Source organism: Peromyscus eremicus, chromosome 11 (assembly GCF_949786415.1).
Source record: "Peromyscus eremicus chromosome 11, PerEre_H2_v1, whole genome shotgun sequence".
Classification (NCBI taxonomy): Eukaryota; Metazoa; Chordata; class Mammalia; order Rodentia; family Cricetidae; genus Peromyscus; species Peromyscus eremicus.
Window position 1 is genome coordinate 52,899,227 of NC_081427.1, and position 27,782 is coordinate 52,927,008.

Below are 27,782 nucleotides of genomic sequence, written 5' to 3' on the forward strand. Positions count from 1 at the left end.
GTCTTTGGCTGCCCACCAAATAGCCTATCCAGGCTTCAAGAAAGAAACAGGGCAAAAGGCATGTAACTAGTAAGTTATGGCAGTCAACACCTAAGACACTGGGTTATTTTGAAAAATCTTACAATAGGTATTTTTTTGTTGTTGTTTTGTTTTGTTTTTAGACAGGGTCATATGTATCCCAGGCTGGTCTTGAACTCATCAGTAGCTGAGGATAACCTTGAACTTCTGATCTTCCTTGCCGGCACAGCCTGAGTGCTGGGACTACACTGCCCAGTGGTTATGATGCTGGCATGGGCAAGCATTCTACCAGCTGAGCTACAGTCCCTCCAACTGTCATTTTAAACTAGTATATAGTCCAATATTAAGGGTATTGACTACTATTTCCATCTAACTTTCTTCATGAAAACTCTAATCTTGTTTTTTTTAATTGTACAGTGTTTGCCCTCCCTGCCTGTCCTAAGACAGAAACATATTCATTAGATTTGTGAGAAATGGATGTATATGATGGCCTTTAGAAACATTATTATGAGTTCTTCTAAATATAGACAAAAGCAATAAAAACTCCCAAAGCTATGGGTATCTTAAAAGACATCACTGTCACACAAAATAATTCTGCCTCTGTATCCCCAAGGAACTGAAAAGCACATTATAGTCACTGTAACCCTGCTGGGCAGAGACAGTATCTTCTCTATTCTTTGTTATGCTCGATGCTATCTGTTCAGCATATTAAAAAAAGAAATCTGTATCTAGCATAATATGTCTGCCTCTTCTCATTCATTTCCCATGAGCACCAAAGGCCAGTTCTTTTTCAGCATTAGTCCTTCCAGACTAGACTCCAAAGCCTGAACAAATTAGGTTTAGGGCTTGCAAAGTATCCTTTACGTGAAGGTGGTAAATATTTCTGTTGTTAAAAAAAAAAAAATTATAAATACGCCTTTCTAAATCTACAAGGTCAAAAAGACAGGTTCCAGTTTTCTTGGTACCCTCATCCAGCGCCCACTGTAACTGCTGCAGCTACTCTTCATGATGGATGGGACACAGGCAGAGGCCTGATGTGCACTTGGGACTCAGGACATACTCCTACTCTGAAACAGGAAGTCATCCCCTCTCCGGTACCGGAGGGTGGACGGTTTGGGGAAAGGAAGGTGTGTGTATGTAAGGGGCGTGGTGCGAGCCCCCCTCAGGGCCACAGCTGAGTTCTTTGGGTCCCTCAGAGCCTGGCTCCTGGCCCTGCCCAGACCATTGTCCACACACCTCGTCCCTCCAACTTCCGGGCCGCCGGCGAAATGATTTGCTGCAGATGACATCAGCCCTGGGCCAAGGGCTGGAGGAGTGGAGGCAACCACCACGAGGATGTGCCGGGTGGTCCTTTCCTCCTCCTCTTCCTCCTCCTCCTCCCAGGCTCCTAGCCTAGTCTCCATATAAACGGCACCGCCTCCCCGGCTTCTCACTCCCCGCTCCTCTCTTCCGCGCCGGGAGAGGGCGGAGGGGGAGGCGACGCGCGTCGGGAGGAGGGGGGACGCAGGGGGCGGAGCGGAGACAGCACCTTCGGAGATAATCTTTTCTCCTGCCGCAGAGCAGAGGAGCGGCGGGAGAGGAACACTTCGCCTAGGCTTTAGCAGCGCCGGCAGGATGGCGACCGTGGTGGTGGAAGCCACCGAGCCGGAGCCATCGGGCAGCATCGCCAACCCGGCGGCGTCCACCTCGCCCAGCCTGTCGCACCGCTTCCTAGACAGCAAGTTCTACTTGCTGGTGGTGGTCGGCGAGACGGTGACCGAAGAGCACCTGAGGCGTGCCATCGGCAACATCGAGCTGGGTAAGCAGTCCCGCGGCCCCCCGGGGACGTACGTAGGGAGATGCGCCAGAACGACCCCACCCAGGGCGCAAGGGCCACCTTGTTCTCCCGCGCGCCCCGCACCCACGCCTCTCTAGGCCACCTCCCACACTCCATCTGGACTCTTTTCTGAGCTAGTTTCCAAATTATTCTATTTGAGATCCAGAGAAAGAATCTTTAATAGCCCCGAGGGATGGGTCACCTGGCTGTGTCTGCGGCTACCGCCGACTTGGCCACCTCCTCTCGTGCTCAGTGAAATGCAGGTGTCAGAGGAGCGGAGGCCATAATAAAACCGCAACCGCAGGCGGAGAAAGGGTGGGGTGGACCCAGCAGAACCTATCTTTTCAGCTCCCCTCTCGCCCTAGCCGAAGGCTGGGACCCTCCTTCCCCTTACCTGAAAACCTGGGGTCGAAATACCATGTGCCAAGGCCCGCATGGGAATCGTCCTTATCATAGCCACCTCGTGCCACCCGCCCCTGACACACCACACACACACACACACACACACACACACACACACACACACACACGCCCTGAGAATAGAGAATGCCCTTCCTGACTTAAAACTTCCCGATCCTTTCTTTCCTGGGAATGACTAGGCTAGTCCTAGTGCCACGCCCGCCCCCCCCCTCCCCCGAGGACACAGGCATGGAACCCGTCTGCGCCCTGTTCCCAGACGAAGCCGGGCCTCGCTCCTGCCCCTGAGGTCCTGGCTTCAGCGTTCAGAAAGGACAATGGGGCCCCAGGTTGCAGGGTGGGCTTTTTGGAAAAGTCTCAGCTTCAGGAACCAGAGCTTGAATGGGAGGAGGGGATGGCAGGGTAGGGCCAGCTCCTGGGCTGCTGCGCGCACCAGGAGCGGGCTCTGCAGAGGCGGAATAGCGGTTCCCGGGGAACCCTGGGCGGGGCTGGGAGGGTCCGGGAGGGCGCAGTCTGGGGCGGGCAACGATCGGCCCGCCCTTCAGCCCCACCCGGCCTGCCGCAGTGCCGGCGCCGGGCACCCGCACCTGCCCCCGCACTGCGGCGCCCCCGGCTGGCCCGGCGCTCGCTCTGCCCGAGCTTCCCGCGGTCGGGGGCCTTGCGCCCACCTTTGGCTGTGAGCCGCTTTGTTGCGCTCCCGGCCCCCCTCCTCCCCCGATGGGCAGCTCCGGCTTCTGCCTTATTCCGCCCCCCTCTGCATCCTTCCCTTCATCCCTGGCAGAGGTCGCCCAGTCCTCGTACAGCGCCAGCCTGAGCTGAGCGCTCTATTCTCTCGGGGTGGTGCTGAAACGTCTCTGCCAGGAGACACCGGCTGGTGGGCGTGGTGCAGTCCGCACTGCGGTCTCTACGGCAGCCCGAGGCGGACAAAGGGCGTTCACGCAGCCCTCCTTTCCCGCTCGCACTCACACCAATAAAAGATGGATGCAATGATTTTGGTTTAGATGAATAAATAAATAAACAAAAGCTTGTCACCTGCCTCAGCATTTGGAAATGGCCACTTGTCCCCCAGAACAAAAGGCTGCAGGGTGGGGACTGGAGTTGCAGACCCGGTTCTTTTGTTTAACTTTAAAGCATGGATTTTCCTTTTCAGCTAAAAAGAAAAAGAACCAAAAAAAAAAAAAAAAAAAAAAAAAAAAAAAAAAAAGTGAGCAGAAGCCAGTCATGATTTTTCACTCGGGGGGGAAAAATCAAGAATAAGAGATTTCAGAAATGGAATGCTTTATCTGAACCTCTCATTTTTCATTTTCAGACTATGAGCCTTTGATCTGCTTCTCAAACTTAGTTTATTTGCACATTTTTTTCTCCTTGGAAAAACTCACACGTACTGACTTTGGGTGTGGCTATTGTGGGAATTAATGGCTGGGTGTTTTAAAAATCATTTTTCTTTAGGTAGCCTTGCTGGGAAATAATATATTAAGAAGTGCCTTTTCATCTCCAGAATTTCAGGATTCCATCCACTGTGGTGCCAGGAGAGGAATCATCACGCCCATTTTTAGAGGTTGGGGACCCAAGGAGGCAGGAAGGGTGAGGGACAGACTCAAGGTCATATCGCAAAGCAGTGGCAGGAGGGCCGATACTGCAGTGTCACAGCTTGCCTGACCGAGTCAGATGGTAGCACAGGCAGGTTATCATCTGGGAAAGATTCAGCCGTTTTCAGACCTTGTCTTTGTACGGTCATCCACTTGTGGGCTGCGCTCCGTAAAGGGAGGCGGCTCGGCCATCACCTTCCCACTACAATTATCTTCCTGCTTTGTTACTGGTCTCACCATCCCTTAGGTGTTCCACTCCAGGGTTTATTCAAGCCTGGAAGAAAATATGCAACCAAGGAATTCTGTGATGTGTGTCCTAGCTTTACTTCACTTTACACTGGTAGCGTTTAGTGCTAAAATCCAGATTTGCCTTCAAAACATTAAAAAAAAAATAGTTTCAATTTAAGTATTAGTGAGAGAGGAAAAAACACAAATCATGGGCTAGCAGTTCACTGAGTTTTCACAAAGTGAGCACACCTGCATTGTCCAGATAAGAAACAGCCCAGAAACCACCCCACCCACCAACCCCAATGTTCACTCAGCAATCACCATGCTTTTCTGATTTTTAATTCCCTAATTTGCTCAGGTTTTTGCATGGATCTCTAAAATGGTTGTATCGATCTCATTAAGAATCAACCAAGTGTGTGAGCGCAGCCATTTCCTCCAGGGTAGTAACAGATGTTGTTGATCCTCTGGAGAGTGCTCTCCTGGGTCCTGGGGTCTCCGATGCAGCTCACACTGGCCAGCCTTTCATGGATAAGTGAAAATCCTGCTTCCCAGCTTTTCAGAGAGTCTGAGATGACTTAGCAACAGGGAGGCAGGCTCTGTTTCCTTGGCATGACGCGCTGCAGCTTCAGCTGGCAGATCCCAGCTGGGCCTCCTCCAGAGGTCACTCTGATGCCACTGCTATTGTTGCTGGTGCCTGTGGGCTACATTATGTGAAGCAAGATGGAGCTGCTCCAGGGGCCTCAGCTCTGATTGTGAGCTGCCTGCAGGCTGGGAAAACAGCTTCTCATCTGTTAGCCTTTCTTATTTCCTCTTCCTTTCCCATCCAAACCAAGGCACTGTGCAGTTGGAGACCCTAGAGACAGGCGTGTTTGCCATCTGATTGATTGCCCAGGGCACTCTGGAAAGGAAAAAAAAAAAGTCTAGACCCCTGCAGAGGGATGGTAAATAATGCAGTAAAGCAACCGGCCTGAAACACCCCAGTATGGATGCTAAGTGTTTCTTGAGATCAAGAAAGAAAAATGGTCACTCTTACTTGCTCAGCTGTGTTAGAAGAGCTCAAAGTCAAAGTCAGGGTTGATCATTTCTTTTCCAGAGCTTCAAACAATAGTGCTTCCTTGCATTGGTCCAGCTACACTGATGTAATTATATAGAACTCGATTCCAAACCACAGTGGCCACCACCAACGGATTCATTTGCCCCTTCCTGATTGGCTCCAATGTGGAGTTAGCCTGATGTCCTTATTTATAGCAAAATGCTGGCATTTGGGTATATTTTAATATCTAGGCTCAATACAACAATACCCGGCAAACTGAATTTAAAGCCTGGTGCAATGAATTTTCATTGTTTCATGCCATTCTTTTTAAAGAAACCAAACCATCTCATGAATACTAAGGGTCAGTTTGGTGCTTTCAATTACTTTTATAAGGCAGCTGTCCTTCTAGGTGACATTGGAACTAAACAAGATGTGCTCATGAGAAGACAGATAACTGCAATGTCGACTGCCTTGCATCTTTAGATGTGAGGTGAGCTGGTTACATTGTAACAGCCCGAGCTGGTTACATTGTAACAGCCCAGTGCTGCTTTCCCCATTATGTTCTTTCCAAAATGGTAGACCAGAAAATGAAGAACCTGAGAAAGGTTTGGGGTTTAATTTTCATTTTCTTCTAGCAAGGAAAAAAAAAGTGAAAACCATATATGGTGGGAGTTAAAGAGATGCTAGAATGTGTTACATTTATTATATTCGTCTTCACACTTCCAAAGTCAGAAGGCAGATGGATTTTTTTTTTTTTTTTTTTTTTTTTTTTTTTTTTTTGCCTGCGCTGCCTAATTGGTGTTACCCACTAAGGGCTCTGTGATCCAAGCTGAAACACAAGCCGGTCAGTCCCCAAATGGAAGGTCGTTAAATCGATGCTTTACTGTTAATCTTCCCTGAGAGCTTACTTCTCAAAGTCAATTCCAACTTTTAGATTAAGAAATAAATTCTTCTAAATCACGGTTTGTTTGCTTCTATTGCAAGATGTTATCTAAGACAGTGAGTTTTTCTCGGTCAGTGCTTTGAAATGATGTGCTGTAAGATGCCTTTTGCATCACACAGGCATATGTGACCGACATTAGATTACAGGCTTTGTAAAGAGGTAACCAAAGGTTGGGTGAAAGGAAAACTGGGAAATCTTCTCTAAAAAGCCGCTTAGCAATTTTTTTTTAAGTTGTTTCTCTGGATTTATGCTTCTATTTAAGGTTCAGATTACCTTTTCGTGTCGTTTTCCAAACAGAATCATAGGATTACAGGCTGACCGTTCAGATATTTACAAGAAATACTCAAAAGCCTGTTTCTCAAAGGGAACAATTAAATCGGACCCATTGAGGAAAACGGCGTGTGAAAGGCCCGAGCAACGGTCACGTAGAACCCCTGAGAACTGGCATGCACTGTGTGGTCCATTCATTTTCCTTTCTCTGGTCTGCTGCTTTCTATTAGGAATACGCAGTTTCCATCCATTAAAGGAGAGGTGCCTTTTTGGTTTTATCAAACCGAACATTCCTACAAGATCAGGGTTCTCTTGGCACAATCCAGCCTGCAGGCCCCGGAGGATGTGATGCTCCTCCTCCTCCTTCTTCACCTCGACGTGCTCGGAAATGCCTTTCCGCTTCTTTTCCCATCTGTTAAAAACCACGTGCGTGGCGGCTTCTTTGTGCACGACTACCACATGGGCTGAGAGAACCGAAAAGAAAAGATGCTTGGAGGCTTTCTGTTCACCTGGAATGGATGACACCTTGATAGTGCTTGTTTCCCAGGGCTGGGCCAGAATCCTGGAGCAGCCAGGAGCATTCCTGAGCGCCAGATGCCCCTTGAACCCAGGCATTTGAAACATAGCCTTACTACCTCCAGCCGCTCTGGTAGTTAGCCCCTGGGTAATCCAGTCAGGGTGAAGCCCTTTTATTGCTACAGAATCAAAGCCTCAATCAAGAACTTGTCCTTAGAAATAGAGGATCATGAAAAAAAAAAAAAAAAAAAAAAAAAAGACATACAGCATGGTTTCCCTGCTTCCGAATCTCTTCAGAACCTCTTAACATCTGGGCATCCCCTCTGGCTATGGAGTCCAGAGGGAAAACGTGAGAAAAGCTCATCAGCATCAGGGACTTTTGCCCCCAGTTAAGCATAAAGGGGACAGGTCTACAAGTTTAATAAAAAGCAGTCAATCTTTATTGAGAGTCTCCCTTTACTAACAATATCCAGCATAAGGGACCAAGTTATTACTAAGTCTCTTACTTCCAAAATTGATCAGGCTCCAAAATGTTCATTTCCACCTAAAGTAAGCAGGAAGTCCATTGTAATCTTTATTTTATAAATTCCAGCAGTGATTGTACATCATTAATAAGTACTTTGGCTGGAAATAGCTATTTAAAAAACAAACAAACAAAAAAACGAACCTTGAAGTTTTAATTTCATTGGGAGTTTACACACGGGGAGTTATTTTTATCAGCTGTCTACTGGTTTAATTTAAAAATTAACGCAATGGATTTCTTAAGGCTTAGCATTCTTTTTTCTATTGTCAAATTAGAAATGTAAAATACATCGATGAATCTAAAGCGAACATTTCGCCACTTGTGTTGTGACACGGGGAAGTGATGAACAACAGCTCAAGAGCGAGTGGGTGCCTAACCCCAGATGAAGTCATTCAAATAATGTAGCCATTTAGATGTTACTTAGAACAAAGATGGAAAAATAGTGTGAATTTAATTTAAATACATATGTCTCATTATTAACTTATTGACCCAGCTTGACAACCCAGAAGACAAAATGGAGCTCTGTCACCAGTTCCAATTAAAGCTGCTCAGACGGGAACTCAATGGCTTTCCGCACGCGGCTCGTATAGAGTGTATATATATGTTGAAGTAAAATATTCTAATGAATTCAGACCTCTCAACCTGTCAAGCTCTGCGGGGAACAAAAAGAAGCCGTTTATCATTTCTCCACTAAAAAGACCCACAAACTCTCAACATGCCTTTCTTGTTAAAATTTAAATATTCCATTAGCACAAATGCAAACTGAGGCCATTTAATGTTTCCAGGGAGACTCATAAAATTTTCCCTTATAATTTAGCCTCTCCTTAGGAATGCTACTTGGGGATGTTAACTCTTTCTTATCTGACTTCTTCCCATTATTCCTATGAGAGATTCTGCCTCTAAGGGGCATACAACTGTTTGAAAAATATTCCCTTGATGGAAAATGTCTTTGTCCAACAATCTAGAAGCTCAGGCAGCAGAATTACAATTTTAAGGGCAAGCTGGACTAGATAGAGTGAGTTCTAGGCTGGTTTGGCTATGTAGTAAGATCCCGTCTCAAAAAAAAAAAAAAGATAGAGAATGAATTTGAAGATACCTTTACATGTACAGTGAACTGAGTGTCACAATTTTTTAAAAGATATATATCTAGTATATCTTTAATCAAGATATTACATATAATTAAGATATGTGTTATATATCTATTATATTATAATGCATATGACTATTCCTAAGATAAGAACATTTAATCAACCACAGATGGTGCTAAATACAGGCATACATTAAGGATTTAGAGGTGCATTTCTTGCACTGCCATTTAAACCCTCTAGGCTAATGGCACAAATACCAATCGATCAATCAATCAATCAATCAATGGCCATTTGGTTAGAGAGAGTTCACTTGCAGAGTTAGACCTAAGGGCTCTAGCCCCTCTCTTAGAAGTTGGATAATAAATATTTGTTGGTTCAGAAATTGGTCCTTGGCAGTTTAGGATGTTCACTCCAGTGTACAGTCATGGTGCTATGTACTGGCTCCATTATGAGCAGTCTGTTGAGAAAAGTCTAAGCACATACATGTGAACACACAAACATGTGAACATACATACACATACACATATGTTGTCTAGGGTTCTGGGGTTCGCAGCATTCCCTGGCTGCTGTCCAGTGTTCTCCTAATTTGATGCTCTCTGTGCTCCCTCTGAGGCATCCCCTTTGGGATGAGGAGGGGGAGGTGTGGCCAGTGCTGGAAACCACCCTCATTCTCATTTTTTAAAAAAGATTTATTTATTTATTATATATACAGAAGAAGGCACCAGATCTCATTACAGATGGTTGTGAACCACCACGTGGGTGCTGGGAATTGAACTCAGGACCTCTGGAAGAGCAGTCGGTGCTCTTAACCTCTGAGCCATCTCTCCAGCCCCCATCATTCTCATTCTTGATTGTGGGTTACTCTGGCCCTAATTGTTTCTTCTAGGCTAACACAAGGAAGTTCATGCCCACTCCCAATTCCATCAGAGTCTTAGGAAGTATAAGAAGGTGCCTCTTTTCCGTTTTTTTTTTTCTTTTCTTCTGGATTTAAAAAAAAAAATTCAGCACAACTCACAATGGTGAATGAAAACACTCCCTGTCAAGCTGATTAAATGAAAGAAATGGATAGGACTCCTGGGCCAAGCCTTGAGTTCCACGTGCTTACTGAAGATCACACCATTTGGGGTTGATATCCAAGGGTTAAGAAACTAAGGTGAAAATGAGTGAAAGGAAGAAACCACACAAGCACACTTTAATAGCATCCTTGGAAAGCCAGAGACCTGGGCTTTAATGGCGTCAGCCTATTCCACTTGCATCTGACGCTGGCCACCTGGTGACGGATCCTGGAGAAGCTAAGATCAGTCTGGAGTCTCTTAGTCAGGACTGGCATCTTCTACCCTTTCTCCCCTTCTTCCTGGCTGCCGTGTCCCTAATAACCGTTTTCCTTCCAGCCTCCGGCAGCGCTGCATTTACGTTTTATGAAGGGCAGCAGCTCAGGCCACTGTCCGTTCTCCCTCCCTTGTGTCTCAGTGCAGGGATCCCCCATTCTCCATTTGTGAGCATCCACTGCTAGTCAAGGGACTCTCCAGAGAGAGGCCCGAGACACCGCTGTAGGGATGCTTTCCAAACCCGCTCTGAGATGCCTCACTGGAAGCCTGCCAACTGTCTTCCTCTTCCTCCACAGGGATCCGATCATGGGACACAAACCTGATTGAATGCAACTTGGACCAAGAACTCAAACTTTTTGTGTCTCGACACTCCGCAAGATTTTCTCCTGAAGTTCCAGGTGAGGCTTCCGTTAGTGGTTAGCCTAGAACTTGAAAGGATGGGGGAAGTGACCGTCGGCTGGGAAAACTTCGCCTAGCATGTGAAAAACAAAACAAAACAAAACAAAAGTTCTCATTGCTACAGAGTTCTCTGTATTTTATTTGTGTCAATGACCTTAGCCAGTAGCCACAATCTAAGAAAATAGAATGTAACTGATTGCCATGTGGGTTATTTATGGTGTGGATTCTAGGTGAGAGGTTTCAAAGTCCAGGTTATCTCCCTTTTTGGTTTCAATGTCTCTGACCTCAAGGGGTTACAGACTACTTCAATATTTATTTTACTCAAAGCTATGAGTACAGATTGGGTGCTCCTATGATCCTCTAAGTCCCTTCTCTATAAAGAAAAAGGACACCTGGCATTTCAGACGCAAAAAGATGTTTTTCAGCTCACAGGTCTTCCTTAGGGTGGGGAAGAGTCTGATATTCCAAGCTACTGTGAAAACAGCCTTTCTTTCAGAATAAGAGAGAATCAAAGGTAAGGACACAGACATTGTTCCCTGACATTCCTCTCCAGGAGGATGTGCCCCGCCCACATCTCTGGGTTTTGGTGATGGTTTAGGCAGATTCATCTCATCTTTCTTTGCGAGCAATGCCTTTCTCCCATCTGGTCCCATTTGGGCATTATAAAACAGTTTTCTGGCTCATGAACTTTCTAAGTCGAGGTGTTTCTGTCAAAGGGGTTACCACTGAAACGATACTACATTTTATTTCTTCACTATTATTTGAATCTTACATAAAATCAAGAATTCTCTGTCTATATGCTTCTCTTCTCTGAGTTCTTACTGGCACTGACATCAGGAATGAAGAACATCAGGAATGAAGGTTGGACTTTTTAGATGATTAGATCATATGCCATTATCCCATGTGTACTGAGATTCGAAACCACTTCTGTGGAATGTCGATGCCCTCCTGAGTCATTCTTAACTCGGTAATATGGCCATGGGACCATCCTCTGCTTTTCCTCTTGAATTGGAGATTAGAATAAAACCCCGTACGTTTCAGTGAACCTCAACTATAGCTTTCAGGCACAGAACTGAATATGTTAATAAAAAACGTAGAGAAGATGGTGGGTGAGGTGGGTGGGGGGTAGTGGGGAGGACGTTATCTAGGGACCATCAGCGAGTACTTTGCTGAAGGCTGGGTACAGCTTAAGGTATTTGCTCATTATTGTGTTTTGGTTTTATATCTTGTTTTGTTTTTATTTCTGTAACTATCTCACAAAAGATATGTTTGTGCCAACAAGTAAAAGCCAAGCACTTGTACCTCCCTGTAGGTTCTTCTGGCTTTCTGTTCTGTAAGACTTTTTTCTTTCTTTTGCGAACACGTGCCTTTCATTGTATATGTTCACATTTGGATTGCCTTTACAAGATGACAAATGTGCATTGCAAAATGAAAGATTGAAAAAAAAACTGCTGAGGCATTAACACTTTCTGGACTAAAGGACTTGGACTACCCTTGGAGACTAGGAAGAGAAATCTCTCCAAATTGCCACATTAGCCTGAGATACCCTGTCCATCCTCCCTCCTGCTGTCACCTGCTGTAAGAAGGTCACCGATCTAGCAGTGTTTGGCTTTGAGGACTGCCTCTGGATGCACAGTGTCCTTCCGTTCTGGCCAGCTGCAGAATGAGTTAATATTAGGGCTGCCCCTCCATGCCCCAGCGTCCCTCTGAGCAAAGCCAATGCAATGGTGCCCCTGTGAAGGCATGAAGTTTTCTAACCAAGACTCTACTGCAGCTTGAATATTCCTTCCCTAAAATGGTTGGGACAGGAAAAGTCTTCGATTTGGGGTTTGGGGCCTTGGCATCTTTAGCCCCTAAATCTAAAACTCTTTAATCCAAACTCTAAAATCTGTCGACGAGAAAAGCACAGTTCACATTGAACCTTAGGTGTGTTGTGGAAAGAGGGTAAAGGGTAAGAACACAGAGTGGGGTGGGTGGAGATAGCAAGACCACCCTTGCTTTGAGCTCAAGGAAACACTTATCGAAGTTTCCTGAACACACTTGAGAAATTTGGTCTGGTTCCAGAAGTGTTCAAGTCTAACGCTCTCTTCCCCACTCACTTGAGTCTCACTAAAAGCCGAGTTGTGCTTCTCAGGCTACTTACAGTGGACTCAGCTGAGTCTCCTCATTTAGAGTTTCAAGAGTCTAAGTCTGTTTAGAGATAAAGAATACGATGAATGATGGATTCCTTTAAAAAAACAAACAACAACAACAAAACCGCGGTAGCAGTTAATTAGTTTTGGGTTGTGCTGCTGGGGGCGGGGTGCTGGTACCTGGGCAACCTTTGTCAACATGACTAGACCTGGGTTTGAACAATCGAAACACAGAGTTGGTTCACTTTAAAACTGTTTAAATGGAACCTAACACATGCCATGCACTCTAAAAGGTGAAGTGAGGAGCAGAACAGCCGTGACCTCTGTCACACCTCTGTTCATAGGGGACGAAGAGGCACTTAACAGTCACATGCACAGCGCCATAAAGTCCTGCACCCTAGGTGTTGGTGACACGTGCCTTTAATCCCAGCACTCAGGAGACAGAGGCAGGCGGATCTCTGTGAGTTCGAGGCCAGCCTGGTCTACAGAGTGAGATCCAGGACAGCCAGGGCTGTTACACAGAGAAACCCTGTCTCAAAAAAAAACAAAAAATAAAATAAAAAATAAAAAATAAAAAAAAACCCAAAAAACAAAACAGAAGAAACCTTTTTTGTTGTTGTTTGTTGGTTGATTCATTTGATTTGGTGAGTTTTTAGCTAGCAGCCTTACAGTAGAATATTTGTTACCATCTGTGACTCATTAGGCAAGGGTTCATGTGGAAGTCAGATCCATTGTACATTTATGCTGGTTGTTTTTAAGAATCAGAGGTCATATATGAAAAATTTGTGGTTGCCTTAATTGCAAAGGACAGACCATGTAGATGGATCTAGGCCCTCACACTCATACTACTTTAGACTTGGCACTGTGGCTCTGGGGTTCAATGGGAGTCAAATCACATCTCACTCAAAACTACTCTGAATTGTCATTCGGGACCTGGCATGTAGGTGGCCTTCTGTACACTAGGTGGATTGGTGCAGTGGGAATCCTTCAGAACATCAGTCCAGAGGTCTTGAAGTCCTGTAGCACTGGCAGACTATAATTTTTGGAATGATCAGCCACTGAAGTCTGTGCCAGTGTCTCAAACCAGCTGAGCATGGACTTGCCTCACAATCACTCAGCACACTCCTGCTGTGTACCGAGGTCATTCCCCACAGATTTTCCCTGATTGAAGCTTTCTGGCCATGTGAGAGTTGGACTAGCAGGCACAGTGGTCCTGAGAGACCAGCCTAGTCTTTGACCGAAGAGACAGTTCAACAGCTGGGTCTTTCAACACAGAGCAACCTGTGATAGCCCTTCTATTCTGAATCCCCACGCCATCACAGAGCTTTTGTTCTCGTGTATGATTTTTGTGCCTTAATGATGTTGAATTTGAGTTACTGTTTGCAGATCTCCAGGAGTGAGAATCAACAAGACTTTCTACAGAAGCTCAGGGTTGCCATGATGCAGAAAATTCTATTCACTTCCATTCCTATTGGTCTTTTTCCCCAGGGTTAACTGTAGACCTTGGTGCATACAGTTATGGGGGAAGTTGTCTTCCCAGGGCATAAGAAGTATCCCATGATGGTCTGTGAGGGGAGACGCGCCTCTCATACAAAAAAAAAGAAAAAAGGAAGGAAGGAAGGAAGGAAGGAAAGAAGGGAGGGAGGGAGGGAGGGAGGGAGGAAGGAAGGAAGGAAGGAAGGAAGGAAGGAAGTCATTCCCCAAAGGAAGAGGACACCAATTTCATTCTCTTTCCTCTCATTTTGTCACTTTTATCTGTTCTTTAAAATAGTTAAAATTTTTGATAACCCAGTTCCTTGCCCCCAGCACAAGGAAACAGCTGTAGATTCTGGAGCCAGCTCCCCACAGTTGTTCTTAGCTCTATCATGGATTTTTTTTTTTTTCTGAACGACCTTGGACCCTCAAACTTTTCGTGTCTCTTTCCTCGCTTGTCAATCAGAATGCTTACTTCTACTTCGTGGAGTTTTCATGAAGACCAATTGAACTCATGTGCATAAACACATTGAGACCTATCTTGTAGGAAACGAAATATAAATGAGTAGCCATCTCCCGTCTTCACAGAGAAATTCTGGGTGATTTATACGTGTGGTGACTCTTATTGTCTGTGGGAAATACCAGTATGGCTGGCTCCCTTCCTGTAATCATTTTTAACTTATATTAATGATGATCCTCAGAAAGAGTTGCCTTCGGCATTCTCAGAAGGCATGCGGCTGCTCCTTTTATGTAGAGGCGGTGGGAATCTTTGAGGTTAGTCACAGATATGTTTTCGACATCGCTCTCAGTTCTTTGGATACCAGAGCAAAATGAAGGCCATGCGCTAGAGTAGTGAGGAGTTGAGCAGAGGTTAGACCATTTGCAACATGGCCGACCACACTGGAAACAAGGACGCTGACAGAGGGAGAGAGCCCTAGCTGCCTCCCCTCCTGTGGTGACCCACCCTTCCAGACCTCATCCTCTCCATCCCACCACCATTTCCTCTTCGACACATTAGTGACTACAGTCTCTGCCAGTTTTAAGAAACTCAGATTTCCTGTGGTTTATTTTCTCACTCAACTCGATAAAGAGTACGACTTCGGTATATTTACACTCTGTGACTGGTTTGATCGCAGCTAGCTACCGGATCACATTCACAAAAGCCTTCGTACGGTTGCGATTGATTTTGAAATGTGTACCTAACTGGGCGGTTCTGTTTAAGGACTCAAGTCTTTCCTGTAGAGGATGAAAGACAAACTGCAGGTGAGCGTCTTTAGGTCTGTGCTCAGTGACTGCTGAGAATATCCTTTCCAGATCGGTGAAGGTAGAGAATTCAAAGCAAGCCTTTCAACTTCGGGCAGGCCAGTCTTTTTCTTCCTTTCACATTAATGAGTTGAGATCTCATGACCAACATTTGCCTGCAGAGTCATAAGAGAAGGTACGACTATTCTCTTAGGGTGTGTTTGCCGTATTTCTGTGTCTAGTCCTGTATATTTAGTCATGACGTAGAATTATGGCTTCGTTGCGTGTGCTTAGACTACTGCTCTACGATGGTGAATTATGGATGTATTGCCAGCCTTGCTCTGGGCCTTTAAGCACAGCAATCCATGCTCCCATCGCATTCAAGGGACTGACTTCACCACCCAGGGAAACTGTGACCTCCGGAAAGTCAAGGCTTTGTCCTACCTCGGCCTTTGTTCTAGGCACATAGACAGGGCAGGGTCCCTGTCCCCATGCCCACATGGCTCGCTCATTCCTTTTCATTATGTCATTGTCCAAGATGACAGGAGGAACGCTGATGTTAAAGTGACAAGTCTTATTTTCCATGAAATAACCAGACCTCAGTTTAATACTCACTGAGGTAAATGGTGCTTGCCTGGGAAAGAGTTATTTTAATGCAAATCTCTAGTTTCCTGCCTGGCCCTCCTGCTCAAGCCTGCCTAGCCCTTGCGGGGAAAGGCTGTGTGCTTAGCACCCCTTGGCCCTACCTGCCCCCCATCTTATTGTTCCCCTGCAGACTGCAGGGTCCAGAAGGCAGCCTAGAGCCCGCAATTTTCAAAACAGTTCAAGAGCCGAGCTATGCAGGATCTTGTGGTGGAGATAGCACACGACTCAATTCCTGTGAGATGGCATTCCTCTCAGCTTTGAAATTTCAGAGTTTGTTTTTTTTTTTTAAAGATTTATTTATTTATTATGTATACAGAAGAGGGTGCCAGATCTCATCGCAGATGGCTGTGAGCCACCTTGCGGGTGCTGGGAATTGAACTCGGGACCTCTGGAAGAGCATTCAGTGCTCTTAACCTCTGAGCCATCTCTCCAGCCCCAGAGTTTTTTTTTTTAAATTTCCACACCCTAACACACTAGGTGATTTCCCTCCTTTGGTACCGGTGTGGCCAACATAAAGGAAAAAACATCATGTCATTGCTGTGTTCGGGCGCCTTCATTCCTCAGGGAGTTAATGATGGCTCATTCAGACCACCTAGAAATAACCATTCATCTCACTTTTTTTTTTTTAAACCTGAGTAGAAAGGATGTTTTAGTCTGCCGACAGTAATGGCTCTCAAGGGTTCCTAATGGGCACCGTGGAACTACTCGATACAGACCGGCCTAGGCAGGGAGGTGGCAGGAAGTGGGCTGCCTGGGCGCAGGAGCCGTGCTAGGGAGCGCCAATAACCGTCCATCAAGTCCAGCTAAGTGCAGTCCGGAGCACTTGCCTGTCACTGCTCGCCAAGGGCGGCATCGCAGGCGGCCTCCATGCTTTTTTCTTCCTTTTCAGGGACTAAAAATGCCCATGATTTTACTCAGGTTTTAAAAGCACACAACAGTAGTGAACCGCCCAGGCAGCCCCGGCCCTGCGCTTGCTTACCGCCACCTTTTGGGTCTTTGTGGGGCCGTGTTCTGCATTTGTGGTGATGTGCTAGAGAGAATGGCAGATAAAGGATAAGACACAAAGTGAAAGGTTGTGTCTGGAACTTCAGGCAAATGATACTGAGTACTTATTAATAAGCAAAGAAGCGTGAAGGGAGAAGACATCCCCACTGTTCATAGTTTAGTTAGGAAAAGAAATCCTTCATTCCTTTAAAACTCAGAGCTATTTTACAAAAAAAAAAAAATGCTTTCTTAATTTACAAATTGTGTGTGTGTGAGAGAGAGAGACAGAGACAGAGACAGAGACACAGAGAGATTTACTCTAATTCCTAAAAATCAGGAGTGAAGACGGAAAGCAGAACCAACTCTGTTTCGATTGTTCAAACCCGGGTCTAGTCATGTTGACAAAGGTTGCCCAGGTACCAGCACCCCGCCCCCAGCAGCACAACCCAAGACTAATTAACCGCTACCGCGGCAACGATCAAGTATCTCCAAACATCATACTCCAGGGCTCCCGGCTTTTATTTTCTCACTGCGGTCTGAGGGTAATCACTATTGTGTGTGAAGTCGTGTTTCCTCGGTCCTGGAGACATGTGGGAAAGTAAGAAGTACCCCTGCCTGGGGAAGCACCTTAAAAAATGAGCTGCGGGGCCTGGGCAGCTAACACAAACAAGACAAAAATAACGCGACTTTAATCAACTCTTCCAGGGCTTAAAGGACTGCCTGTACTTAGGAGCAGTGAGATGAAGGCTCACAGAAAAATGAGACAAGAGAACCCGTATGTGATTTGAGAGGAGAAGTGTGTGATTAAAAGCAAGCACCAGAGTGCACCACACCTCAGTTTAAAAGAGTCAAATGGAGTTTGCTTCTAACTGTTGCCACACGGTTTGGAGGGACTGAGATAAAATACAGCATGCTAAGGACTGCCTTTGTTGTCTTGTGGGGAAGTCCCTACATCTGTCCTTTGCCTTAAGCCAGTCTTTCCTTACTTACTAAGGTGGGGATTTCAGTGGTTGTGAGAACAGTCGCTGTGGAGCCACTGGCCCAAATTCATAGAATCCTGTGGGAGCCTCACAAGGCAAGTGTGACAAGGAGTAGCTGAGCACTCAGCACACTGCACAGTGTTGCTTTGGGGCTCCTGAAAATCAGCAAAAATATCACAGGTCATGTTGCAAACCAAACCAAACCAAAAACTGATAGCGAAAGATTAAGGTGCCTAGGTGAACAATACCATCATGATCAACAGCTCTGTAGTCATCTTGCAGAGTCGTTAGCATATTTCCAGGCTTTCACCTGGAAGATGGAGTTTGTGAAAGAGCCGTGCAAACTGCCTTTTAATTACACTGGCTGCACCGGATGCCTGCTTAGATAAGGAGTGACTATTCTCACAACTAGAATTCCAAGTCTTTTCCCAGTGTAAAATTCAGAATTTTGGTGGTGCGGTTCAGTCAGGAGAGAATTTTTTTGGTGATGCCCCATGGGCCCTACGAGGTGTTCAAGCTTTGTGTAATTAGTTTAATACAGCGTGTGGGGGGTGGGGTGGGGTGGGGAGGAGAGGAGAAAAGAGAGTTTTATTCTGGTCCCCTGGAAGGGGTACAATCTCATGTTTTGTGGTATGTCTTTTGAGATAGTTCCCATTGTCAGACAGTCTGTCATTAAAAACATAGGCAGCAAGCACAGTTCAGTTTGGAACCCTGCAGGCGTAAGACAACTTACTGATAAATCCTAGCCCAAGAGTTGGTTCTAATTATTTTCATAAACAAGACAATGAAGCTTACAGTGTGTGCAAATCAGAAATTTGTAAGAGAACCCGGTAAATTCTTTTCATTGAGGCTATGCTAAAAATACATGTGCATAGGATATGCTCCAAAATATATGATCTATGCCATTTGAGACATAGATGTTGACATCTCTTTGTGGCCTGGGACATTTTGAACCCAAACTCAAGTATGCCCTAGATTGAAACTGTTTTAGAGCCGAGTCCTTCGGTTCAACGATGGAAATAGCTATTTTAAGGATTCACAACCTCTGAAATGATGTAAGAACAAAACTCTGGCTGGAGGTAGGCGCTTGATTTCCAGCTGCCTTCATGCCTGAGTGCTATAAACGTGGTAGAATTGGAGACACCAGGGGTGACTGTGACAGAGCTGAGTTCCATGGAAATAAATGTGAATTAACCGGTTCACTGCCCTGCGGCTATAGTGGACACTAGACAGGGTCTGCCCCTTTCTCAGGGGCAGCAGGGCGGGTCCGCTCCCTTCCTCCGGGGGTCCAAAAGTTTGACCTGTGTAGCAGCCCTGGCTGCATGGGAGCCTATTCATTGTCAGCCCTGGAGCTTTCTGGACAGTTTCTGTGTCCTTTCCTTTTCTGAAAATAGAGGGATTAAACTACGTTAGGTCCATGTAAATGTCCTGCAGAACACTCAGGTAATCAAAACAATAGACAAGAATTCTGTGGGATTCTGTGGCAGGCTCTGAAGAACAGTTTGCAAAAGGGTGGAGCTGATTGCTGAGCCCACTTCCTGGTTCTGTAACCCAGGACACCATGAACACTACCACAATGCAGACAGGGGTTTATCCTCTATTCCGCTTAATAAGTTTTAAAAACCAAGTTTAAAAGGCCTATGGGGGGAAAAAAAACTTATTTAGAAAATCTGCCTGCCCCATCTACTAGGACTGTCAATCAGGAAAGAGCCACAACCTTAGGATGCTCAGAGCATTGACTTCCCAGGATGGGCACTCTTGGCCCTTGCCTTTTCTTATTTCTCTTTGTAGAAAGTACAAACCAGATAAAACTTAATTGAATTTGCAATATGGCGGACACTGGTGTTTTATCTACACAATGACACATTGGACCCATATGGCTTCGTTGTCCTTTCCCCTTAAAGAAGAACTTGCACTGTGGTGCATGGTGCTGCTTTGCACCTCAGATTGGCTGTTTATTTACAGGTGTCTGGAAGGAGGCTGAGGACTGCAGCGTATTCATTTGGGGATGGACCGTAGTTTGAGGCTTCGAAGTCCTAGGCACTTCGTTGGTTGTACATAATTGAGAATGGCCTGCATTTTAATGCTCGTGACCAGTTATGCGTATCTTGTCATGTGAACCATCAATTAGCATAGCATAATTTAACAAGTCAGTACATGCAGATATGAATACCCTTGGGGAGCCATGCTCAAATCAGATTATTACCAACAATGTGCATTCAGGTGATCATCACCACAAAGCCGTGATTATCCAAACGGAAAAGTGATTTTTATGGTAATGTGGCTTATGATTGGCTATTGACATTTGAGACCTTTTTATTTATTTATTTATTTATTTATTTATTTATTTATTCATTCATTCATTCATTCATTCATTCATTCATTCTTTCTTTCTTTGCTTATTTATTTATTTGTTTTAGCTTTTTTGAGACAGGGTTTCCCTGTTTTGCTCTGGCTGTCTTGGAACTCAGTAGACCAGGCTGGCCTCAAAATCTGAGATCTGCTTGCCTCTGCTTCCTGAGTGGGTGCTGGCTTTAAAGGCATGTACTACCACACCCAGCTTACATCCGAGACCTTTAAGGTACTGGTTCAATTTGTCCCATCCCTTAATTTGATTATGTTATTAACACCTATATGATATTATTGTATGTTCACAGCAAAACATGCATAGTGTGCTAAAATTTGAAAGAAACAATTTATGTATAATAGCATTATTGGTGATAATGTGTATAGATGACACTATGGTGACCAGTCATTCAAGGGTTCTGATGATAATTCCTTGGGATTTTTCTTTTCCAAGTTTTAGAATCCAATGATAACAGTTGTTTTTTTTAAGGCAAATATCTCAGAATTGACTTAAAATCCCTAAATCAATTTAAATGTCAGCCTAAGATATAAACTGTATGTAGTAAATATGAATTTGGAAATTCATTATTCCTTCTTTCTAGAATGATGCTTTAGAGAGAGAAAGACAGAGAGATTTCTGTAGGTGGAGTTTTCTTGTCCTGGAGCCACTCTCAGATAAACACACTGAGGCTTATATTAATTATAAATGCTCTGCCAATAGCTCAGGCTTGTTACTAACTAGCTCTTACAACTTAACACATTTCTATTAATCCATGTGCTGCCCCGAGGCTCATGGCTTTTACTTTTTACTTCTATCCCATTTTGTATGTCTGACCTGTTCTCTGTCTGACTGGTGACTCCTCTGACTTAGACTCCGCCCTTCCCCATCCCATCATTCTGTTTGGCTTTCCTGCCTAACTTTATCTTGTTCAGCTATTGGCCAGTCAGTTTGTTTATTAAGCCAACCATAGTGACATATATTCACACAGTGTGCAGAAGGATTATTCCACAGCAGGTTTCTCTACCTTTCTCTTCTTTAGTTCTCCCTTTAAGCAAACACTATCATTTATTGGAAACACAGGCCAAAAGACACCCTCACTCAAGAGGAGAACACACCTTGCTTCCAGTTTGGAATCCAGGCTCAGACCAGCCTGCTTACCTTCATGCCCCCAGCATGAACCATGGTGGTAATTCCTCCATAGACCAGAAGGAGTGTGGCGAGTGTCATGGCTCCCAGTGAGTGGCCACTTCAGCACTTCTGTGACTGTCTTTCAGTACAGAGCTTTGGCTCTCTCTGGATCTGCTAATGCTTCTGAGCATTAATGATTCACTGGTTCTGCATGATACAGAAGAGCTAAAACTACTGCAGAGAGAAAGGGTGGGTGAAAAGGGGACCATGTCTGTCTCTTACGCAGCTTGAAACCCACAGAGTTTGAAGAATGTGCCCTAGTATCCTGTATTTGTGTTGCTCTGATCCATGTACCACAGGCATGTTCACTGAGTCTCAGTTACGCCTTCCTTCTTCCTATGTGCCTTCCTTATGAAAGAGTAATGTTTAAAGCACGTAGTTGTTTTCTGCATCACGTGATCCTTTAAGAAGCCACTAAACACAAAATCCAGCCAGGATCTACAGCATAGTTCTCAACCTTCCTAATACTGCCATCCTTTAATGCAGTCCCTCATGCTGTGGTGACCCCCAACCATAAAACTATTTTCGTTGCTACTTCATAACTAATTTTGTTACTGTTATGAATCGTAATGTAAGTATCTGATAATCAGGACATCTGATATCCAACCCCAAAGGGTCTCGACTCACCTGTTGAGAACCACTGATCTGAAAGGAATGAAAAACTAAATTATTTTCAAAAGCTTACTGCCCAAAATATCTTTAAATTACAATTTTTAAGAGTTCATTTTGCAGCCACTTACATGCCCATGAATCATAATGTGTGCGTGCACAGCAGAGGTTCCATAAGCTTGTGACAGACCTGGGACATTCTTATTGTTTAGGGATGCCCTTAACATCATAGTTGAACGTCATGGGTTTCTGTCCATGCTGGTGTAAACACCTGAACTGCAGCTGTGTGGAAGTGTAGCATGTACTGCTATGACAATACACCATGCTCGATAATGATAATCAACTATCACTGATTAGTGTGTTTGCTAAAATATACCTCTTATTGTGATTTTAGAATATACTCCTACTTATGAGAAAAAAATGTTTTCTGTTGGCGTGTGCCATGTGCAAACAGGGACAGCCCCACCTATCATTCCAGTTGTCTGTTGTTCTTCCATTGTGTTCTCAGAAATGCCAGCCCTTCATCCCCCTATGTCATCTGTCTTTCTCTCGTTTCTCATCTCTCCATTCCATTCTTTCTCTCGTTTCTCATCTCTCCATTCCATTCTTTCTCTCGTTTCTCATCTCTCCATTCCATTCTTTTTTTTTTTTTTTTTTTTGGTTTTTCGAGACAGGGTTTCTCTGTGTAGCTTTGCGCCTTTCCTGGAACTCACTTGGTAGCCCAGGCTGGCCTCGAACTCACAGAGATCCGCCTGGCTCTGCCTCCCGAGGGCTGGGATTAAAGGCGTGCGCCACCACCGCCCAGCTCATTCCATTCTTTTTAATAGCATGTCTCCCCACTGTCCAATCACAGCCGCGTTTTCTACAAATAATATTGGTTTGGGTTATTTTTAGACACCTAGCCTGAGGTCAGTGTTTGTTTCTTAAATAAGTCGTACACCATGGTCAGTTAGATATGCTATTATATCCTGTCTGCTTTTTTGTCTTATTGTTTTATACATAGAGCAGAGGTTATTTAGAGCCTTTGGAATATAATTCCAGCATATAAATATAAATGAAATAATGCGTCAAATTAACTCACTTCATGGGGTCCGTCTAGAAATAGGATTCTATGCTTAGAAGCTTCACTGCTGGCAAACTTTACCCAGCCAGTGGACTTTTCTATGCCTAGTAAGCAGGCTCCTTTACAAATTGAAAACCAGTTATCAACAAACATGACAGAAGTTCCAATTTACAACTCAAAAAGAAAGAAAGGAAGAAAGAAAAACACACTTTGAATAAGAAAAAGAGACCAAAGACCTTAAACTAATCACAGAGCAGATTTCAGAACAAAATCTTTCAGGAGTCCAAATTTCAGATGTGGCCCTTTTCCCGGCTGCAACAGGCTTGTAAGAAAGAAGGAATGCGGTTATCTTTCAACCATGGAGACAAAGAGGCTTTAGGTTAAAGAGCCTTAGGGTAATGCCAGGAACTAGGCCTAGCAGGGCACAGTGATGAGTCATGAGCTGTCAGAGGCTCAAGACACTAGAATCACCTTAGCGTGGAAAATAAGCTACATTAGAAAATGAAAACATGCAGTCACTACTTACATTATAAGGTTCCTTTGTGATTGATTTCCTTTAAACACTAAGGTGTAGGAGGGTATTTATTTACAAACTATTAACTTTCAGAGACTTGACCAAGGCAAGTGGCCAATGGCTAGCTGCTGAGAACAGTGGGCAGAGCCCTTAGCAGGTGGGGCTGGGACAGAGACTCTGAGCTTTAATCACCTTTGCTAAGTAGATTTGTGCTCTTGCAGATAAACTACTCTGCATCTTCTTGCCTGTATTTGCTTACAGGATGCTTAGGAGGTAATGATGGTCCAGTCTCTGCCAGGCCAGTTATCTCCACCATTGGCTTTCCATAGGTCAGCGTCACCCTTGCGTCATGGCTCATCCTACTTTGGATGGTACCCTATCGTTTCACAGAGATGTATGCCATATATATATATATATATATATATATATATATATATATATGGATTTTAGTTATTTTCCAGAATTTCACCTTGTTCCTTAGAGAAAGCATTTTTTTGAGATATAATTTTCCACCAACTCTCAGGCCAATTTTTTTTTTTTTTTTTTTTTTTTTTTTTTGGTTTTTCGAGACAGGGTTTCTCTGTGTAGCTTTGCACCTGTCCTGGAACTCACTCTGTAGCCCAGGCTGGCCTTGAACTCACAGAGATCTGCCTGGCTCTGCCTCTCCCTAGTGCTGGGATTAAAGGCATGCCACCACCGCCCCGCTCCAATACTATTTTTATCTTGTCCTGTAGACCTTTTTCAAAGGTCCCATTTGGAGTTCTGTTTGTTCTTTCCCTGGACATGGAAATGTCCATCTAGGCTCAGCATGTGTCAACAGGACAAGGTTTCATTGCCTCCTTCGGGAATCTCACCGTACCCCACTAGAGTCCTGAGTTTTCACCCAAATACTGCCTCCCTTTCCAAGGGCTTTTCCTGAAATACCCACTCAGTTCAGGTAGTCATGCCCACAGCAGCCTCCTCTATACCCAGCTCTGTCTGGTTCTTAAGAGGAAGAAGCCTCAAGAAATGGGTACCAGTTTCCACTGAAATGTGTCCTGCAGCCTAGAATTGTGGACAGGTGTGAAGGACTAGAGTCCAAGCCTTTCCAGCCTTCTTGAGTCAGAACAGTTATGGACAAGTGCTTGGTGCTGAATACACAGGTTCAAATGCAAACTCCAGATCATATTTCAGTTCTCTGTTCCTCGGTTTCCTTACTTATGGTCTTGTCCTACAAAGGATTATGAGTATTCAGAGGCTAAGGGCTATGTGAAGGGTGGAAATAGTGGGACCATATTAAATGATCCTCGAATGCTACCTGTTACTTTTTTCCTTGGGTGAAACGTGGTTAAATTTGTGCTTTCGTTGTTCATCTTTTTCTTCTCCTGGGATCCCTCTCCCCTGCTGTGCCTTTTTTAGCATCATTTCACTTTAAATCACCGTGGCTGTGTTTGTCGTTGGTCGTGGTGGTTTTGTGTGTTTTCATACATTTTTCAAAGACTCATACATTTGGGCAAGAGCATGTTCTTGTCTGTCCCCACGTCACCCACTGTCACTCCACCTAAGTTGAAGCAGTCATTGTGTAATAGAATCTGCTTGTGGAAATCTGCCATTCAAAGCTGTCACCACGTTATAATCTTTGAGATAACTCAAAAGCCATCATTGCAAGAGTGAGTTACGTACTTACTTCGTTTTCATTCATTTCAGTTACTCTCGTTTATTGAAAAGCACTCCGTGGTAGTTAGAACACCCTCTTTTGTTTGTGTTTTGTTCTTTTGAGGTTAGTCCCACCATGTAGACCGGGCTGGCCTTTAACTTACAGCGATCCTCTCCCGTCTCAGTCAGTGCTGGGATCACGGGCCAGTGACACTACAGTGAACTCTGGCATAGTGTTCTTTTTCTAAGCAATAGGCAGATATTTTGAACTATAAACCGATATTTCACCAAGTATGTTATATTCTGTTTTTCAGGTTTTCGGATACACGTTCTTAAAAAGGAAAATATCTATAGTGATGAGTGGTGCTTTTAACCCTTTGGGGAAATGTTGAGAAAGGTTAGGAAAGTGGCTTCATCTGACTCTGTTCAAATTGATTGTACCGTTGGCCACTCTGTAAAGTGATTCATAGCGTCACTCCTATAAGTAGCCGCTTTGGGCTATAATTTCCTTACACTGTTAGCTCGAAGTTCCCTGGAGCCAAGTGTTTTCACTTCTCCTTGTCTAATCAGGGCCCTTCACACTTTGAAACTGACTGAGATCTCTGCCTTCCTTACGGTGTGGTTCAGAAAACAGTCCCTGCAGCCTCGGTACCTACAAAAAAAGTGTCACACTGACTCTCAGTGCCTCTCTGGAAGTTGCTATTTATGAATTGCTGGGAAAAAATGCATAAATTTAGCCAAGACACATTATACTGTTCCTGTCCGCTGCCATGTCATCCCCCTGGCTTCGCTGATCCTGTTTGACTGGAGGCATTCTGTAAAACAGAAACTTCTTTTGTGGAAATTCCTCCTGGTTAGAGAATGTGCTAGCTACTGTCTTGCCTTTTTTTTTTTTTTCCTGTGTTTTTTGGTTTTGGTTTTGGTTTTTTTTTTTCGAGGCAGGGTTCCTTGGCTGTCCTGGAACTCACTCTGTTCACCAGACTGGTCTCAGACTCACAGAGATGCGCCTGCCTCTGCCTCCTGAGTGCTGGGGTTAAAGGCGCACGCCGCCGCCGCCGCCGCCGCCGCCGCCGCCGCCGCCGCCACCACCACCACCGCCTGGCAAAACCTGTGTTTTTAAAGGGGACACATGAATGTTATTTTTACAAAAGAAAACAATGTCCTCCGGTCAGGTTAATTGCTTCATATAAATCAGCACAGCGTCCTTATACCAAGCGATGTGTAGCTATTTTGTGTTGTGAGTGTACGGTGTAGCAATGCTTTTAAGAGTGCTTTCTTTTCTGTTTCTGCTTGCTTGTGAATTTCTTACCGCACACACGTTGTCCTTTGTGAACCCGCAGTTCGGTTGGCTCAGTGGTGGGGGGGATGTGGTTTCGCTTCAGTGGGCTCTTGGAGATGTTTTTGCATCAGAAAATGAAGGCTGGTCAGGGTAGTCCTTTGATTCCTGCTCCTTTTGGTGTTGCCACAGCAAGACCCCACACTGCATGACTGTGTCCCATTGTATTCCCCAGGAAGGCCCGGTGAGGAGGGCTTGCCTGCAGCTCACAGCCCCCTCCCTGATCCTGCATATTAAGCCCCGTAATTATAGCAGACATTACATTGTCTTCTGTCCACACCCACCCTCCCCATAGGATGATGTCATTGCATGGCAAACAGGGGATTAGCATGAAGAGAGAAATTCTATTCGCTTTTTTTTTTTCATTTCCACTAAGAAGAATTTGGTTTTAATAAATTTTGCTACCAGTCACTGTTGTCTTACTTCATAGAAGCTTTTAAAAAGGAGAGGAAAAAAGTCAAACAAAACTTGAAAACACAGAAGCATGCTCCCCGCCCCCTCTCTCTCTCTCTCTCTCTCACACACACACACACACACACACACACACACACACACACACACAGGCCTCCTGAACATAGATAAGCGCTGCAGCTCCGCCTACCAATTAGTGAAAGCGCAGGGACACAAAGCGTGCCTGGGAAAGCGTGCCTGGGAAATCGCCTCCTTGCCTTACAAAGGCGGAGTATCATTCTTCTCAAAGCCCACAATGGCCCTGGGCTCCACTGTAGAAATCAGCTCTGAAAATGCAGCCTCAGCCAGAGCGGCTCCTGGGTGGAAAGGAGACGCAGGCAGCTGGTCCCGTCCACCTCTGAAATGGTGGTTTTTGTTGTTGTTGTTGTTGTTGTTGTTGTTGTTGTTGTTTTGTTTTCCACGATTGGCATTGATGGAGGATGTCTTCAAGGTCTTATTTGTTATGTTTCAGGGTAGAGTTCTTCATCCCCTTCCCATCCAAGAAAATAAGTTAGGGCCAGGTGTTCACAGAATTTCTGAGCCGGGATTGGAGCTTATCACCAGTGTTTCACTTCTTCCCACCAAAGTAAACACAGACTTGGAGAAAAACAAGTAAAATCAATAGTTTAAAGAATGAGAAGAAAATCCTCTTCTGTTGTGGAGAAAGGGGAGTCGTTTCCTTGTTTGGAGCAATCTGATAGCTCTGAGGTGGAAAAGTTAGGGTCAAGGACAGCCTGGCTTTCGCTTAGCTGTGTGACCCTGGACAACTCACCAAGCTGCCCAGCAGGGCTCACCTGCGCAATGGTGCCGACTGACTGTGGTAGCTACACCGCGTAGTCCGAGTCTGGTAACCATGAGAGGTTGTTTCCACCTCCTAAAATCATTTCCTTCAGACAACAGGCTAGTGTCCTGAGAGGATGCCACTTCTCTTTAGTGGCCCCCTCTCTCCTTCCCCTCCCCCATTTCTGTAAGGCTTTTGCAGAATCGGCCAAGGAAACTAACTCCAGCCTGACTAG

At 44.9% G+C, this 27,782-nt stretch overlaps 1 protein-coding gene across 1 annotated transcript in view; it reads left to right on the forward strand.

The window, feature by feature from the left end:
• Positions 1 to 1,566: 1,566 nt before the first annotated feature.
• The window catches only part of Map1b (microtubule associated protein 1B), a 97,379-nt gene continuing 71,163 nt past the window's right edge, over positions 1,567 to 27,782 (forward strand). Inside the window, exons 1-2 of the mRNA XM_059276236.1 lie at positions 1,567 to 1,816; positions 10,066 to 10,167. Coding sequence (XP_059132219.1) covers positions 1,633 to 1,816; positions 10,066 to 10,167 — 286 coding nt within the window. The 5' untranslated portion in view covers positions 1,567 to 1,632. The remainder of the gene's footprint in view (positions 1,817 to 10,065; positions 10,168 to 27,782) is intronic.